Below are 16973 nucleotides of genomic sequence, written 5' to 3' on the forward strand. Positions count from 1 at the left end.
TTTCTTTCATTAACAAATAGGTTTGTTTGTTTTTTATCCCTCTTACAGAAATCTTTCAGTTTTATATTATTTCTTCACTTTCTTTTTAGTCCTTCAGGGAATTTATAATCTTTTATCTTTACCAGAAGCCTTTCACTTCCATACACTGGGGTTAAGGATCATATTTGCTACTTGTCTAAGAGGATAGCTCGTTTATAATTGAACTATTTGATGGCAGAATTCAACTGAGTTCTATTATTTTCCTCTACTCTGCCATCTTGGTTGGCTTTTTTTTTCCCTAAAGTTACATTACATCATCCCTTAACCTGTCAATACCATTACATGCTCTGATTTCCTGGGGCTAGAGCTGTGCATTCTCATTGCTGACTGGGATACTATGAATGTTGCATTAAGACAAAGAGAATCCAGCTGTAGGAGGTTTTTCTGGATCTTGTCACATTTCTGTCCATCCTACTGCTAAGAATCTTTCCTGGTCATTTCCCTAAAGCAAAGACTTTTAATAAGGTTTTTCCCCCTCCTCATTTGGCCCTAGAAAGAATAAGAAAAATACAACATAAAGAATCATTTTCATATTGAATCCTCTTTTGTATCCTAACGTATGGAAATGCACTTTTATGGGCCATTTAAGTTAATTTTTTTTATTCAGAAACAGAAAAGTAAAATACGATATAGGACAACACAAAGAACACTTATTAAAGGTAGGTGTTGGAATGGATAGAATGCTAGAAAATGAGTCAGTAAGATCTTAGTTCAAATGCTGCCTCAGCCACTTACTACCTATGTGACCCTGGGTAAGTCATTTAACCTGTTTGCCTCTATTTACCCATCTGTAAAATGGTAATAATAATAGCATCTACCTTCCAGTATTGTTATGAGGATCAAATGCATTAATTATGGTAAAGCACTTTGCAAACCTTCCAGTGCAGCATAAAGGCTAGCTACTCACTATTACTATATAAATACTATGCATGGAGCACTGCACTCAGAAGTCAATAAGCATAAATTTTAAGTAAGATTTGGTTTTTAAATGTCTACCATGCTTTAGGAATTTTGTCAGACTAGTGACTTAAGAACTATAAAAGACTTCCTTAGATCAAAGCACAGAACCTGGAACTCTTCAAGGAAAGTTTTGGATTATCAATTTCTTTCTTTCCTCTACATTTGGCTGAATTTTCCCCCTTCTTAACTTGGCTTCTTTTTCTACTCCTCCCCAAGAATCCTTTTCTTGAGAAGTATAAGAAAGTAGCATTTAAGGATGTCCACCGTTTAATCTTTTTTTTTCCTTTTTGCTCTTCCATACTTTACAAAATACACAATGTGTTTTATTTTTAAAGTTCAAAACCAAAAAGCAAAAATCTAAATCAAGGTTAACTTCACTGGCCTCCCTAGTAATGTTCACAGATGCTTTGATGCTCGTGGGGAAGAATTTACAAGTATTCTGTTTTTTCAAAGGTCCTCTTTTCACATCTCAAAACTTAATGAACAATATTTATCTAAACTTATTTTATTTATTGGGCTCATTCTTTTCTTGTTATTGCCAAGGAACATTTACAAGGGTAGAAGAAATAAAGATAAGTACCCTATCTTAGCTCCCCAGTAGAGGACCAAACTAAATCAAATAGACTAAAAGGGAATATTTTAAAACTATAGCCCATAGCAGAGGAAAAAAAGCAAATTCCATTTCCTTTTTCACGAGAAGACACTAGTCAGTTAAGAAGCAAGTGTTAACGGTTTACTATGTACCAGAAACTATGCAAAGCACAAGGGATACAATGAAAGGTAATATTTTTAAAAGGGCCTTTGGCTTCAAGAAGTTACACACATATACATAGTGTATATATATATTACATACATATGTAATATATATACACATTGTTGCACACATATATATGCATAAACATAGTATTGTTTAGCCTTAAAAACATGTTTAAAATCCCCTTTTTAAAAACCATGGTATTGTCAAAGAAACTGAGTCCAGTGGGAAGATGTTGGTGATGGCCATCCACTTTTTGAACTCATTTACTTATGCTTCCCCTCTTTCTCCTTTTTGGGTAGCCCTCATACTCGGAGTTTGACATTAGTGGAAATGTGCTGGGTCTAATCTTCAACCAAGGAATGATCTGGTGAGACACTTCTTGAGTTTTTAGGGGGCACCGACTTTAGGTTATCTTGATACTTGAATTGTATCCCTAATTCAATCACAAACAATGAAGTCAATGTGAATGATAAATTTTTTTTTAAAACTACTCATTTATATACCACTATGTGATCATAGACCAATCAATTCACCTTTATGGGCTTCAGTTTCCTCAATTGTAAAATTATTGTAGGGTAGATGATCTGAAATGCTTCTCAGTTTTCATATTTAACAATTCTATATAACCTTCCCACTTGGTTTCCTATTACTCTCTGGATTTTTCCCACATGACTCAAGCAGGTGTCCATTTCCCCAAAGAAATGCCAGATACTCTCATTATACCTTTGTGCTATATTCTTTAGCAAAATCATCTTGCCTGAAGAGAAAAGTATTAATATATGAGACTCTAATGTGAGCATTAGTAATTGATTGATCAAGGTCCTCTTTCAAAAGATCTACTTAGAGGAAAAAAATAGAAGGGAATCAGTAGTTTCTTCCAGATGCCCTTCTGAGTTTTAGAAGTTATAGTAGAATACTGCTAATCATTAGCCTTTATTCTTCCTTTAAAGGGCTCAAATAATTTTCTGAACACCAACTCCATTTTATTTAGAGAAACTCAATTGAGAGATCTGAGTGATTTGCCAATGGTCAAACAGCTAGACAATAGAGAAGAGATTAGAATTCAAGTCTCCTGATTCTTAATCTATCATTTTCTCCCTTCTGTCTTATTGCTTCTTTCACATGGTTGGAGATTTCATCAAAATAGCTTCATAGATGGGTTAAGTGAAGCTCTCCAATTCCTCCCCTTCGGTAGCCTTCCTCGCATAGCTATCAAAAGCCCCTCATTCTCCCAATCTTCCTATTCCCTTCTGTTCATACTTGTTGTTGTTTTTGTTTTTGTTTCTCAGGATGGGCTCCTTTTATGCACCTGGACTCGTTGGTATTAATGTGCTACGCTTATTGACCTCCATGTATTTTCAGTGTTGGGCAGTGATGAGCAGCAATGTCCCCCATGAACGAGTTTTCAAGGCCTCTAAATCAAATAACTTTTATATGGGCTTGTTGCTACTCGTCCTGTTTCTCAGTCTCTTGCCAGTGGCTTATACCATCATGTCCCTGACACCTTCTTTTGACTGCGGGCCATTCAGGTATAGTACAATGGCATATGTTGGTGGGGAAGTTGGGAAACAACCTTCTAATCTTGGTTTTACATGATCAAATCCATAGCTTGGGTCCAGATTTTGAGAAAGAGCATTGGGCTCAAATCAGAATTCTGGGGGTTGAGTCCTAACTTAATCACTAAAGCCTCAGTTTCCACCCATAAAATGGACTAAGAATCTTTGTCCTCAGTTAATTACAAAGCCTTCTAATTACCACAAGGATTAAGAGAAAAAAAGAAAAAAAATATGATGCAAGGGAAATGAGTGAGGAGTTTAAGGTCGAAGTCCAGCCTTGCCACTTAACTTCTTGTGTTATCTTTTTGTAAATCACTACTTTCTTAAGCTTTGGTTTGCTCATTTCCAAAATTAGAAGATAAATTTCTATTTCTGTTTGGAGGTGGTAACCTGCAGGTATGGAATACTATATATAACAGTGGCTTTTCCAACATGTTATTTCATTTTCTGAAGATGTTTTTGGAGTTCTTTGTTATAGGAATAACTCTCTGGGAAGGGAAGAAGGCAAAAGAAGCCATACAATCTTTAAGATTCAGAGATGACTTTTAAATTAACTTCCAGCTCTCAATTCTATCAAACGAGATAATATTTGTAAAGCGATTAGCACAGTGCCCAGCACATAGCAGATACTTAATAAATGCTTGTTATCTTCCCCTTCCTCTACAGAAAATAAATTTCATATGAATGTATATGGAGTCCTGGAAGAACAGAGGTCTTGATTCCTCTACTTTGCAAAAAATTCAATTCAACATTCATTAGTCAACTGCTATGGGTATGACACAGTCCTAGCTGCTGGCATACAAGATAAAAACAAAAAGTCTCAGTTCTCAGGGAATTTCCATTCTAAATCACATCCCACCACCACCACAGAGTCCATAAAAGTCACTTATAGAATACATATTAAAAGGTTTCCTAAGAAAAAAAGGTTTTCTAAGGAAGGTAAGCTAAGGTAAAGATGATTTATAAACTGATGGAAGGCAGATTGAATTTAGACATCAGCCATTGGTTTTGACCTTCTAGTAAAACCAACATTAAGTTGGACAAACTGGAGGGGGATTGCAAGATGGCAGGACACTGTGTTGGTTAGATATTGCTGGGTGCTTAACTCTACCTGTGACCAAGCTCCACTGACTTAAGCCAGTCTACCTCTGCTCCCCCAGGAGCATTTCTTCCCATGCTTCTGCCTTTGCCCCAGATGGCCCTGGCATGCTAATCACACCCTAATTGGACACAGAGACACAACATCATGTCTGAGTCAGAGGAAGGCAACAAATCTGGATAAATTGGACCTTTGGTTGCGTGGTCCTGAGCTTTTGCTAATGAACAGAGCCCTAGTTAGAAATCTGCTCAGAGCTCTAAGAAATGACCCTGTCATTGGCTAGTTAAATCAGCTATTATACTCCAGGGCACACTTATTTGCTTCTGTACATGAGACAGAATCAGGCTTTCAGGAATATATTTTTGATTCTGAATTCATTATTTTTTAATTTGATTATACTATGTTGGGGAGTGAAGAGAAGGAGAGATACACTTGCAGTTTATGTATTACATCTCCCACATTTTGTGCCTTTCTGGCACGATATTTGCTAGTAAAAAAGCACCCTAGATTCTGCTCATTCAAATGTAGCCTGGTCTTGATCGTTGGTGCTAGTAAAGGAAATGGAAAAAGTGAGCAGGGAAATTTACTACCGTCCCCCATACCTTGTTTTAAACCATAAATTCAGCCTGTCTTTCTCTTTAACTATTTGCTGAAACTATGAACAAAGAGAAAAAAACAATGATTGATGCTTCATTGTCATTTCATTCTATTAGATTACAAATTCCTTATGAGTAGAGATTATGTCATTCTTCCTATTTTTAATCCCAGGGCCTAGCTCAGTGTCTAGAACTTAGTAGGTATTTAATGATGCTAGCTGAGAAAGAGTGAAAGTAAGAAATCAGAGAGAGTAGATATTTACTCTGGCCTGGTCTGAACCAGGCAGGGCTTAAGAGGCCCCAGCAAAGGGGGCCCAGAGGTAAATTAAACAAAGGTTTTAGCCAGATGGCCTCCTCCAAGACGAAGGGCCTCTCTGGAGGTTAGTAGCTGCAGAACAAGCCAGGGAAAGGATTCAGTCTTTTTCACTCACTCATGTGGTAGTTCTAAGGAAAAATAGAAAAGCAGTCCAAGGTCCTCAGCCGGAGCTCCTCCAGGGTCAAGTTGAAGGTGAAAGACATCGTCACAGGAAGTTCTTTCCACTTTTTTTTTTACCCTTGTACTTTGGTGTATTATCTCATAGGTGGAAGAGTGGTAAGGGTGGGCAATGGGGGTCAAGTGACTTGCCCAGGGTCACACAGCTGGGAAGTGGCTGAGGCCGGGTTTGAACCTAGGACCTCCTGTCTCTAGGCCTGGCTCTCACTCCACTGAGCTACCCAGCTGCCCTCTTTCCACTTTTAAAGACCATTCCTTTTGTCACTTCCTGTGCCTTCCTTCCACTTTACGTGGATCAATTACAGCTAAAGTTTTGCTTAGGACTGCCCAGGGGACAGTCAGTCTATTCTGATGCATCACCCACTATTGCATACATGGTCACAGACCTCCCCATCCTTAAAGATAAGTGGGGTATATACCCTACTGGTGATTAAATCTAAAAATGGGCAGGGGAGTTAATCCCATCTTCACACTAGATTATGACATCCTCCAGAGCAGGAAGCCTATCATATAAGTCTCTCATTATACATAGTTTGACTTTGCATATGGATAAATAAGAAATAAGAATTTTGTAACAAATCAGGTTGGATCACATTTTGGAAGGTGCAATACTTCTAATGATCATAAATATCCTGTTGTAAAATTCCATCTCTTTTAATGCTATTATTCACTTGATGGCATTGTATGACTCTAGACAAATCACTTAACCTCTCTCAGACACAGCTTCTTCATCTGTAAAATGGAGATAATAATAGCACCTATCATATAATACTGTTATGAGAGGAAAGTGATATAACATTTGTGAAATACTTTACAAACCTTAAAGAGCTTTACAAAAGTTTGCTATTAACTATTACAATGAAATGGTCAAATTTGTTCATTTCAAACTAAAAAAAATTAATATACAGGAGAGTATAAAGACATAAACTTGTGAATATAGACTGAGATAACAGAAAACAATATGTGAGTAGGTAAGAGAATCAAGAGAAAATCAAACTAGGAAAAGCCAAGTCAATAATATTTATTAAGCACTTACTATGTGCCAGCCACTGTGCTAAGCACTGGAGTAAGAAATACAAACAAAAGGAAAGGTAATTCCAAACCTCAAGTAGCTTACATTCTAATGGGAGAAAATACACATAAAGGGAGCTAAAAGCTAGGCTAGACAAAGATGCCTACACTGAGGCAGGATCACAAAGTCTAGTGAGTGAAAGGTCACTTACTGGAACTTCCTCAAAATGGAGGTTCTGGGAAGAACCCACCAATGGTAGAGGAGCGATGCAAGGGTAAGGAAGAAGAGAAAAATACATAATAGAAAAGAGGAAGAATAAAGAGAACATGCATGTCTGGTTAATGAGAGTATAATATGTTGTAATCTGTGCAGAACATAAGTCTCTGGGAGGAAAAGCAGAAAAGATGGGTATAAACTAAAAATTCTGTTAGAACTCCTGCCATTGGTATGGTTTATCCTAATGATTTTCCCTTGAGCAAACAATTTATTTCTCTGCCACATTGGCAATGGGACTTGACTCTTCTATATTGGTAGGTGGAACACATTTTTAAATAGCAGGAACACAATTGCTATTTATATAAATCATAATGATGATAAAAATTAACAGGTGGCTGACCAGTCTTCTCTTCTCCCTAGTGGGAAAAATAGAATGTATGATGTCATCCCGGAAACCATTGAGAATGATTTCCCAACCTTCGTTGGCAAGATCTTTGCTTATATAGCAAATCCAGGCCTGATCATACCAGCCATTCTACTCATGGCGTGAGTTGGGAGTGGAGCTTGTCTACTTGCATGCCAGTGGCCTGTGATACTTCCTATCCTACTCTTTCCTCTGTAACTATTATGATGTTCTTCTGAAAACATGGACTGTTTGCTGATCTCATTTTCTTGGTTTCCAAAACAATCTTTAGACAAATAAATTTCCCTCTGAGGACTAACCTTCGCAAAAAAGTCATAAATTTGGCTTGCTCTCTGTCTACCCCAAAAGAATTTCTTACAAGAGAACAGTAAAGATATGAGGGGAAATGAGGTGAATTCAAAACAGTTGTGACCAAAATACTCCTGCCTTGGTGCAATGAAAATCCTTTCTCCCAAAGTCAACTCCTTTCTTTTTTGTGTATGTCGCCTCACCTCAGTAAAGTCAGCCTATAATGGAATAATGTACAGAAGGATAGAGGCCTTTAATTATTTTTATCTTTTTGTTCTTGGTCTGCATTTGATCAATAGGATTCCATTTGATGAGAAAAAATAGATCCTAATAAAATTATATAATCACGTCTTGATCATTCACAGAAATTTTTTAAAAAACAGTTTTCCTGTGCCATATGACACATGCTACCCCTTCTTCCTTTCTGACTTACATGGACTTCTGCATGCCAACCTTTGCATATATTTATGAAATGCAAATAGATGTTAGCATCAGTTTCAGTTTAACAGTTTCAGTAAAACATGATTGAGACAGTTACAATAACACCAGAAAAAAATAAGAATTATTTCTTATCTGGGGATGGCTAATTATTCATTCATTCACACCAGCGAACCCCATCTTGGTGAGTAATCAAGAGTTGTCTATATTGTATTGGGCCTCCAGAACTTTGTACTTGAAGTGTTTATGCTTAGCTTTCTTTTTTTTAAACCCTTGTACTTCTGTGTATTGTCTCATAGGTGGAAGATTGGTAAGGGTGGGCAATGGGGGTCAAGTGACATGCCCAGGGTCACACAGCTGGGAAGTGGCTGAGGCCGGGTTTGAACCTAGGACCTCCTGTCTCTAGGCCTGACTCTCACTCCACTGAGCTACCCAGCTGCCCACTTTCTTTTTATCTGTAAAGAACTCTTCCTTCTCCCAGAATCATTATTATTGTGACCCCACACTTAAATATATTTAAAGATAAACTGTCTCTGCCCTTTCGTCATCCCAATGATGCAAAGAACATGCTAATATAGTTCCATATTTCTCTCAGTCTTTTCACATTTCTGGCAATCCACAAACCTCCCTTTATTTCCCAAGTCTTCAGTGGTTTTTCTGCAGCTGGTTTACAGAAAGGCACAATGTTGTTCCATCCTCTCTGAAGGACTTAGCAGAGAATTAAAAGTAAGTACCAAGGACAGTACATCCTACAAAGTAGAGATGCCCACAAGAAGAGTGAGGCCAGATTGCTTGACCCATAATTCACTATTCAGGAATGCTCTCTTCATTGGGTGTCCAAAGAGTCCATGGTGGAAAAATGGAATTAGCCAAGGAAAAACTCTGGAAATTACAACAAAGGGAAGAAATATATAGGCCAGTACTTTAGTCAACCTAAACTAATGAAACCACCTTAGTCAGAGAAAGTAAGCAGAAAAGACCACCAAGCAAGAGGGAATCTTTTTACAATGGTCCTAGCTCTGTCCTCTAGAGATGTGATCATTATAATGATGGATCCCAGGCTACAACCTCCAGCAAGAAGAGGAATTAGGCACAAAAACTTTAAGACTGGTGATACCAAGAACTGTAAGTGTTGAGAATAGTCCAATAATTAAATTGCTCTACAGCCTTGAGGAACTCTTATTCATTGCAGTTTCTCCATCTGCAGAATAGATATAATATTCACCTATCATCTTATCAGAAAACTATGAGAAAAATAAGATAAACTTAATCATTGAGTTTGAAAAACAGAAATCTTGATCACAGTGTTTAAGGACAGTGAATCTCCCAGAAGGTAGTAGATAATAGAACACATTGCATTTCAAATTGATGAGACTTCTGATAACTTTGCCTTTGGGAAAAGGGGAATAGATTAGCACTATATTTAATTAACTACTTAATCACTTTGGGGGGAAACAACTCTATTAGCAACAAAACTCAAAAAAAAATCTTGGAGAATTTAACAAAGGAACTCTATGGGAATTGGAGCACTATCATAGGCCAAATCATCAGCCACAACAATACAACAACCTACAAAAATTTAACAACCATGTTTTAATAGATATCATCATACTTCCAAAAAGCATGTAATAAGAAGTTTTCAAAACATAGAGCCATAGCAAAAGAAATCAAAAGCATATGAGAATAGGAAGATTCATAGAAAATCAATATGGTCTTCTTGGCTACTGCATATGCCTCAGAGATGTCTAAAGTAGAAATATAGAAGACAAGCCAACATCTCAATACTCTTGTTCAGTCACAAAAATCAAATGTTAGCCATCTGTGTAGGTACATGAATCATAAAAGATTAATACTAGTATTTGTATATCTCTTCAAAGTTTGTAAAATGCTAAAAAAATATCTATATTGACCCTCAAAAAAATCCTAGGAGGTAGGTGCTATCATGGTTCCCATTTTACATATGAGGAAAGTGAGGCAAACCAAGGTTAAGTGACTTGCCCAGCGTCAGTAGCTAATAAGTATCTGAGATCAAATTTGAACTTGGGTCTTCCCAACTACAAGACCAGAATTCTATCTACTACATGGCCTATTTCAGGGCCATTTTGTGAGCAAACTCATCACCCATGAGAATGAAATAGTAATAATAATTCTTCACAATTATTTAGGGAATGAGGTTTACAAAACACTTTACATACATTATCTCATTTAAACTTTTAGATACATATTTCACTCTGTGGACAAACTGAGAGGCAAAATGCCTAGAAGTAGCAAATTCACCAGGGAAAGTCAGCACAGGACTTGAAGACAGGAAGACTTGAGTTAAAATCTTGCCTCTTACTAGCTCCATGACCTCCGAGTCAAAAATCATCCCAGTCTCAATTTATTCTGCTGAAAGCATGAATCCCCCAGTAAATCAAAAGTGATCTACCAGCTCCCTAATTTTATCCTGGTTATTTTCAAGCTAGCTACTACCGTGTTATTCTGGACTGACCTTGAATTAAGTCAGTCCTCTGGTGGTTTATGTTCAATGCTGAAATGAAATGAGATTATATGTAGGTCATCTGACTGTAATCCAAAGGAGATATTTAGCCACAGCAGGAGAAGCATCTTCAATAAATATATGCATTGAGGATACTCTGAGTTGCCTCAGCTAAGTGAATTTCTCCTGCCTCTGAGCCAACTATCTTGGTCCATCAGACAAGTGTACCTGGAGCTCCTCATTTGCTGTTTTGTTGTTTTTGTTTGTTTGTTTTACCATGAAATGATCTCAATAACTCTAACCTTTAGTGTCCCTGACCCAATCCAATCTCAGAGATGGTTTCAATGCCTTTGGAAGAAAAGCTAGTCCAGCTTGCATGAGAGGCAGGGATTAGAGTATTGCTCCAAGAACATGTGCCCTGCTCTCCCATTAAATTGTGAACTCCTTGTGGATAGGAACAATGTCTTTGCCTTTCTTTATATTCCTAGCACTTAGCATAGTACCTGGCATAAAACTATTAAATTTTTTAATTGGTTTTTTTTTATTTTTTAGAAAATTTTTCCCATGGTTACATGATTCATGTTCTTGTTCTCTCTCCCCCCATGCCTCCCCACCCCCCCAGTAGCCAATGACTATTTAGTAGTCATAAAACTATTTAAGAAATGCTTCTTGAATCAATGAATGAATGAATCTCCATGGCTCAAGAAATTTTCAATTTTGTTTTATTTTATTTTTTCCATGTTCGTTTTTGTAAGTAATTTCATTTTTTAATAATAAAACCAAAACCCCCCAAAATAAACCCAAATAAACAAATGAAAAATTGTAGGCTTCCATCTACATTCTAACTCCAACAGTTCTTTCTCTGGAAGCAGATAGCATTCTTTGTCATAAGTTTCTCAGAATTGTCCTAGGTCTATGTATTGCTGAGAGTAGCTAAGTCACAGTTTATTGCTTTTTAAAATTTTTATTTTATTTCTCAAGAAGTTTTAGAGTGGGAATGGGAACACCACCCAATGCCATGCCTCCCACCCCCAACACTCACTGATTTTTTTTCTCTCAAGTCACTGTCAGCCAGCCCTTACCACTCAGAATCATCAATATTCTTCCCCAATATAAAGTCAAGTCTAGAGATGGGAAGTCCTGAGTTAAAATTTGACTGTGGCATTGCCTGGCTACATGACCCTGGGCAAGTCACTTTGCCCCAATTGCTTAGCCCTTACTGCTCTTCTGCCTCGAAAATGTGGATTTTAAAATTAATATCCAAGAACTAAATATTCTATTTTATAAAGTTTTATTAATAATAAACTAACATAAAAAACTAGAGTGAAAAGGTGCTAAACTAACCCAGTCTGCTTCTGAGAGCAAAAAAGGAGGGAGGAGCTACAGAACTTATAAAACAATAACGTGACCATGCAAATATGGAATCAGAGGAGAGATTGAAGGGAATTTTGGGGAAATACTAAGGGACTTATGGTGGATGAAGTCCAAGGTTCAAAATCTACATTTATACAGAACCAGTAGCTAATATTGATTCTAAGACAGAAGATAAAGGTTTGTATTGCTGTGTTTTTTAAAGGCTTTGAGAAAATAAAAAGTATCTCTTTTTGAGCAAAAGAGTAGAGGCTCCTTTCCCCAGATCTTTGCCCCCTGGATCGTTGGGAAACTGGAAAACATTGAGGCTTATCAGTTACAAAAGTAACTGAACCACATTTTTCTTTTACAGCTTGGCTATCTACTACCTGAATTCAGTTTCTAAAGGTCTTTCAAGAGCCAATATACAGCTGAGGAAAAAAATCCAAGCAGTGAGTAGAATGGGTATTCCTTCTTGGAGGGTATAGGAATGGATTCATTCATTTTCAAAACAGATTTGCTTCATGAGCCCAGATGGATTATGAATAATAAGCATTTTAGCTAGCATCTATATAGTCATTTAAGGTTACTAAACTACATTACATGTTGTCTCATAACAAGACTGTTAGATGGGAACTATTACTCTTCTCTTTTTACAGATGAGGAAATTAAAGTTGGAAGAGATTGTCAAGGGTCACACAATTAATAAACACCAAAAGGAAGATTTGAACTCAGGTCTTCTTGACTCCAAGTCTAATATTCTATGCATTGTACAACCTAGAGTTAAGTTAAAGACTTAACTGAAATTCTTTTCACCTAAAATTGAATCTCCAGCTCTACATCAAAAAAAGAAATGAGCACCCCATTGTTCAATAGTATTCATTTACATATAGGCGCATTTGGGGGTTAATTACAGTAATGATAATGATTTCTAGCAAGTGAGAATATTGGCTCGTGCCAGATTAGAGAGGAATGAAGATGGAATCACAAACTCTGCTTGCATCATAAATCCATAACCCCAGCAACTCAACTAATTAAAGTGAATTCTGTGAATTCTACTGCCGGGAAAGTGTATTGTCATAATAATATATTGCTTTATCTCCAGAGCCCAACTCATCCACCAGATCTCAACTCAAGAAAGAGCTCATCATGTCCCCCCAGAAACTTTCCACTTTCTAAGCCACTCTCTGCCTTGTTTAACGTCAATAACTGACATTCTCATAGGAAGCCGAGGTTGGCCAAGCATTTTCTATACGTTGTGCCACTTTACTCCACAAACACTCCACAAGTGCCTGCTATGTGCAAAGTGCTAGAGATAGACAGGACAGTGTATGTATGTGTGAGGGTAAGTGTGTCTACCAGTAAATACAAATAGATAGATAGTATAGACTGATACACAAATATACATATGGATGTATTCTCTTGGCTTGGCTTGGCTTGGCTTTGTATCTATAGTGCCTTGCATATTTTCTTTTTTTTTTTAACTTAGAATTGGTACTAAGTATTGTAAGAAAGAGTGGTAAGGGCTACACAATGAGGGTTAAGTGACTTGCCCAGAGTCACACAGCTAAGAAGTTCTGAGGCTAGCTTTGAGCCTTGCACATTTTCCTGAGGGAAATAAATACACATACATATGTAAATTCCTTAAGAGAAATGACTTTTGGGGGCAGCTGGGTAGCTCAGTGGATGGAGAGCCAGGCCTAGAGATGGGAGGTCCTAGGTTCAAATTTGGCCTCAGACACTTCCCAGCTGTGTGACCCTGGGCAAGTCACTTGACCCCCATTGCCTACTCTTACCACTCTTCTGCCTTGGAGCCAATACACAGTATTGACTCCAAAACAGAAGGTAAGGGTTTAAAAAAAAGAGAGAAATGACTTTATATACATATATTTCTATACATATATAAAATAAAAAATGTTCATAAACACATAAAATGTACATTTTATATGTTTAAAAATATATAAATATATACAAATATATAAAAAAGATATAAAATGAATCACCCTTTTATCTATTGCAGATACTATAAATGTATATTTGTATTATGTATATTTATATTGTGTGAATATATTTATATATTTCATCTATTCAACCCCTTCAAAGAGTCTGCATATATGGTTGAATTTGTTTGTATATACATACATGTAATAAACATATTACATTATATGTATTTGCATAATTATGTAATATCCATTAATAAATTTTTTTCATGTAAATGAATACTATTGAACAATGGGGGTGCTCATTTCTTTTTTGAGGTCCAGCTGGAGATTCAGTTTCAGGTGAAAAGAATTTCAGTTAATTCTTTAATAAATATTTCATCAAATAAAATATTTATTAAAGATTAAATAATATTTTAATTTATTAAATAAAGATAAGAATGAAATAAATAATTGAGATGTTAAATGAAATAGAATATTTTTAAAATAAATTACTATGATCTTCTCCATACTTCTAACCAAAACTTCTTTCAGATCATAAAGTCGTTTTCTGCCTCCTTTTATTTAGCAATAATGTACAAATAATAGCCCTTCATCGCATCAGTCACTTAGAGCATTTAAGATTAAGTTATCAAGGAAAAGTAACCGTGTTTCCTACTCTTAAGGATTTCACTATCTTACCTCTCCCTATTGCCTGTGCCTATTCCTCATTTGTTTCAAAGGAATCACTAGACCTGGACCTAGAAGCAAGAAGATCTGAGTTCAGGTCATCTCTAAGTCATTTAACCTGCCTGACTCAGTTTCTCACATCTGTAAAATGAGGATAATGTTAACTTCTACCTCCCAGGGTTGTTGTTAGGTAAAATAACAAGGCATTGGTAAGGCAATATATAAACACTGAAGTAACATCTAAGTGCTGCCTATTATTTTTATTGTCATTATCATTCCTGCAGCTCCGAGAAGCTGAGAAACTGAGCAAAAGCTTCAAAGCCAGCGCTGCCAGGAAAAGCTTCCAGGACACACTCACAAATAACCTCAAGAACATGAACCAGCTCCAAACCCCTGCAGAAGGTGAGCAGGACTAAAGCCCCAGCTTTCCTTTCAATGGAACAGACTCTGAACCGATGGATAATGGGGGAATCTGGTCATTGAAGTATCTGGGCAATATTGGGTGGGGATAGTGGAGTCATATAGTCTTAAGAGGGGGATGATTCAGATGTAAAAAGAGTGTAAATACTGGAGTGTCTAGATATCCTTTCACCTCCTCCTAAAGCACTTATCCTTGTCTTTCTGAATTATCACATGCTAGAATATAGAATCTCTTAAGCTCCTGAAACTTGAGTACTTTATTGCTAGGTTCTGATTAATGCAAATAATGAATTCCACGAAGTAGCCAAATGTATTCAAACTTCTCAAAGTTATAATCATCAAAAAAAATTGGTGATGGGGCAAAACTAAATGTTACAATGGATAAAGTGCCAAATCTGGAATCAGGAGGACCTGGGTTCAAATCTAATCTCAGATACTTCCTAGCTGTGTGACCCTGGACATGTCACTTAATTCCATTCACCTAGTCCTTGCCCTTCTGTCTTGGGTGTTTTTATTAAGGCAGAAAGTAAGAATTTTTTTTTAAAAGAAAAACAGGGTAAGTAATTCCAGCCCAGTGGACATGCCATGCACATTCCAATAATGTAGCCACTTATTTACACTAATCAGGACCTGGCTGTATAGGAGAAAGAAAGAGTGCTAGACCTGGAGTCGTTACTATCTCTGACATAAGAATCTGAATGGCTAAGGGGCAAGTTATTTGACATTTCTGGGGCTGTTTTCCTATCTCTAAAATCTGAATAATAATCCCAGGAGTTCTTCCTCAGTGGGTTGTCCTGAGGCTCCAAGATGATACTTATAAGCTGCTTTGAGGACTGAAAAACACTGTAGAAATGCCAACTACTATTATTATTCCCTTAGCATTCCCTCCAGTTCCACATCCGCCTCTCCTCTTATGTTTTCAACTACCCTTACATTTCAAACACAGACAACCGGATTTATTTTTCCTTTTAACCAGCAAAGCATACCAGGCTGCTGACAGAAGAAAATGTTCATAGACGCCTTTAGAGCTACCTTAAAATACATTATGTAGTGGTAACCCTTTATGTATTAGTTTATGGGAAATCAGTTCTAGAGTTTCCATGGATATCTAAATAGGATTCCTCCATTCCACTGGAACAGAGGAGGACTGTGGGGTCTGGGATGATAAAGGAGCTGAAGTGAGGCTTTGGAAAGTTCCCATAGGGATTTTTCTTTATTTTAATGATAAAGGAAGAGAAGCAGATGAAAATCAAGTGCTTTCCCATCCCCCTTATCTTTGTCCTTTAAAAGAGAATAGTTCAACTCAATATTTATGAACTACCTACTACATACAAGGCAGTGTTTTGGACAACAAAGACAAAAAGGAGAGCGCTACTCTCAATGAGCTCACATTCTACTGGGCAAATATAATACACATACATAAGCAAACAATAGGTCATTTGAGGAAGGGAAGAGTGCTAACAACTTGCAGGGTGAGGAGAGTTAGGAAAAAAATTCATAAAGAAGGTGACCCTTAAGCTGAGTTGAGCTTTGAAAAAAATAAGTCTAAAATATAATAATAAATATTATATAATAAAATTAAATCCTTCAAGAGAGGGTAGGATGATTTTCTTTTTAACTATGGATGACTACTTTCTTCATATGGATAAATTAGATATCCTCCAGCTCTGCTTCCCCAGAAATTATCCTAATTTCTGAACAAAGGATCTCAAGGCTGGGAGATATTTACACAGAATCCTAAATATTATCATAATTCTAAGATAGTATTATAAACATTCATACCATTAATTTTATGGTACTTGGGACTATGCCTTTATCCATGCCTACTCCCAAAGTCTCTTTTATCTTAAGCTCTTACATTCCATTTTAGAATCAATACTAAGTATTAGATCCAAGCAGAAGAGGTAAAGGCTAGACAATGAGGGTTAAGGGACTTGTCCAGGGTTACAGAGCTATCTAAGGTCAGATTTGAATACAGGACCTCTTGTCTCTAAGCCTAGCTCTCAATCCACTGAGCTACCTAGCTGCCTGGCAAAGACACCAAAAGAAAAAGAAAAACAGCTTAATGGAGATGATTTTTTTTTCAGGTACATGGATATTTAGATAAAGGGCTCATGCTAATTTTCCAAGGACTTTCCTTATTTTGAAACCAGAGAGGGCTCTCTGCATATCGCCTCTGATCAAAGCACAAATGAAAATAGAAGTCAGAACCTTGGAAAGCTGATGACTGATTCTAC

At 36.8% G+C, this 16973-nt stretch overlaps 1 protein-coding gene across 1 annotated transcript in view; it reads left to right on the plus strand.

Annotated features, from left to right (window-relative positions):
• The window catches only part of TMC2 (transmembrane channel like 2), a 131928-nt gene extending 117196 nt beyond the window's left edge, over positions 1–14732 (plus strand). The window contains exons 15-19 of the mRNA XM_044678907.1: positions 2056–2123; positions 3046–3285; positions 7149–7274; positions 12081–12159; positions 14601–14732. Coding sequence (XP_044534842.1) covers positions 2056–2123; positions 3046–3285; positions 7149–7274; positions 12081–12159; positions 14601–14732 — 645 coding nt within the window. The remainder of the gene's footprint in view (positions 1–2055; positions 2124–3045; positions 3286–7148; positions 7275–12080; positions 12160–14600) is intronic.
• The last annotated feature ends 2241 nt before the right edge of the window (positions 14733–16973 follow it).

The sequence above is a fragment of the Gracilinanus agilis genome, chromosome 5 (genome assembly GCF_016433145.1).
Source record: "Gracilinanus agilis isolate LMUSP501 chromosome 5, AgileGrace, whole genome shotgun sequence".
NCBI classification, from domain to species: Eukaryota; Metazoa; Chordata; class Mammalia; order Didelphimorphia; family Didelphidae; genus Gracilinanus; species Gracilinanus agilis.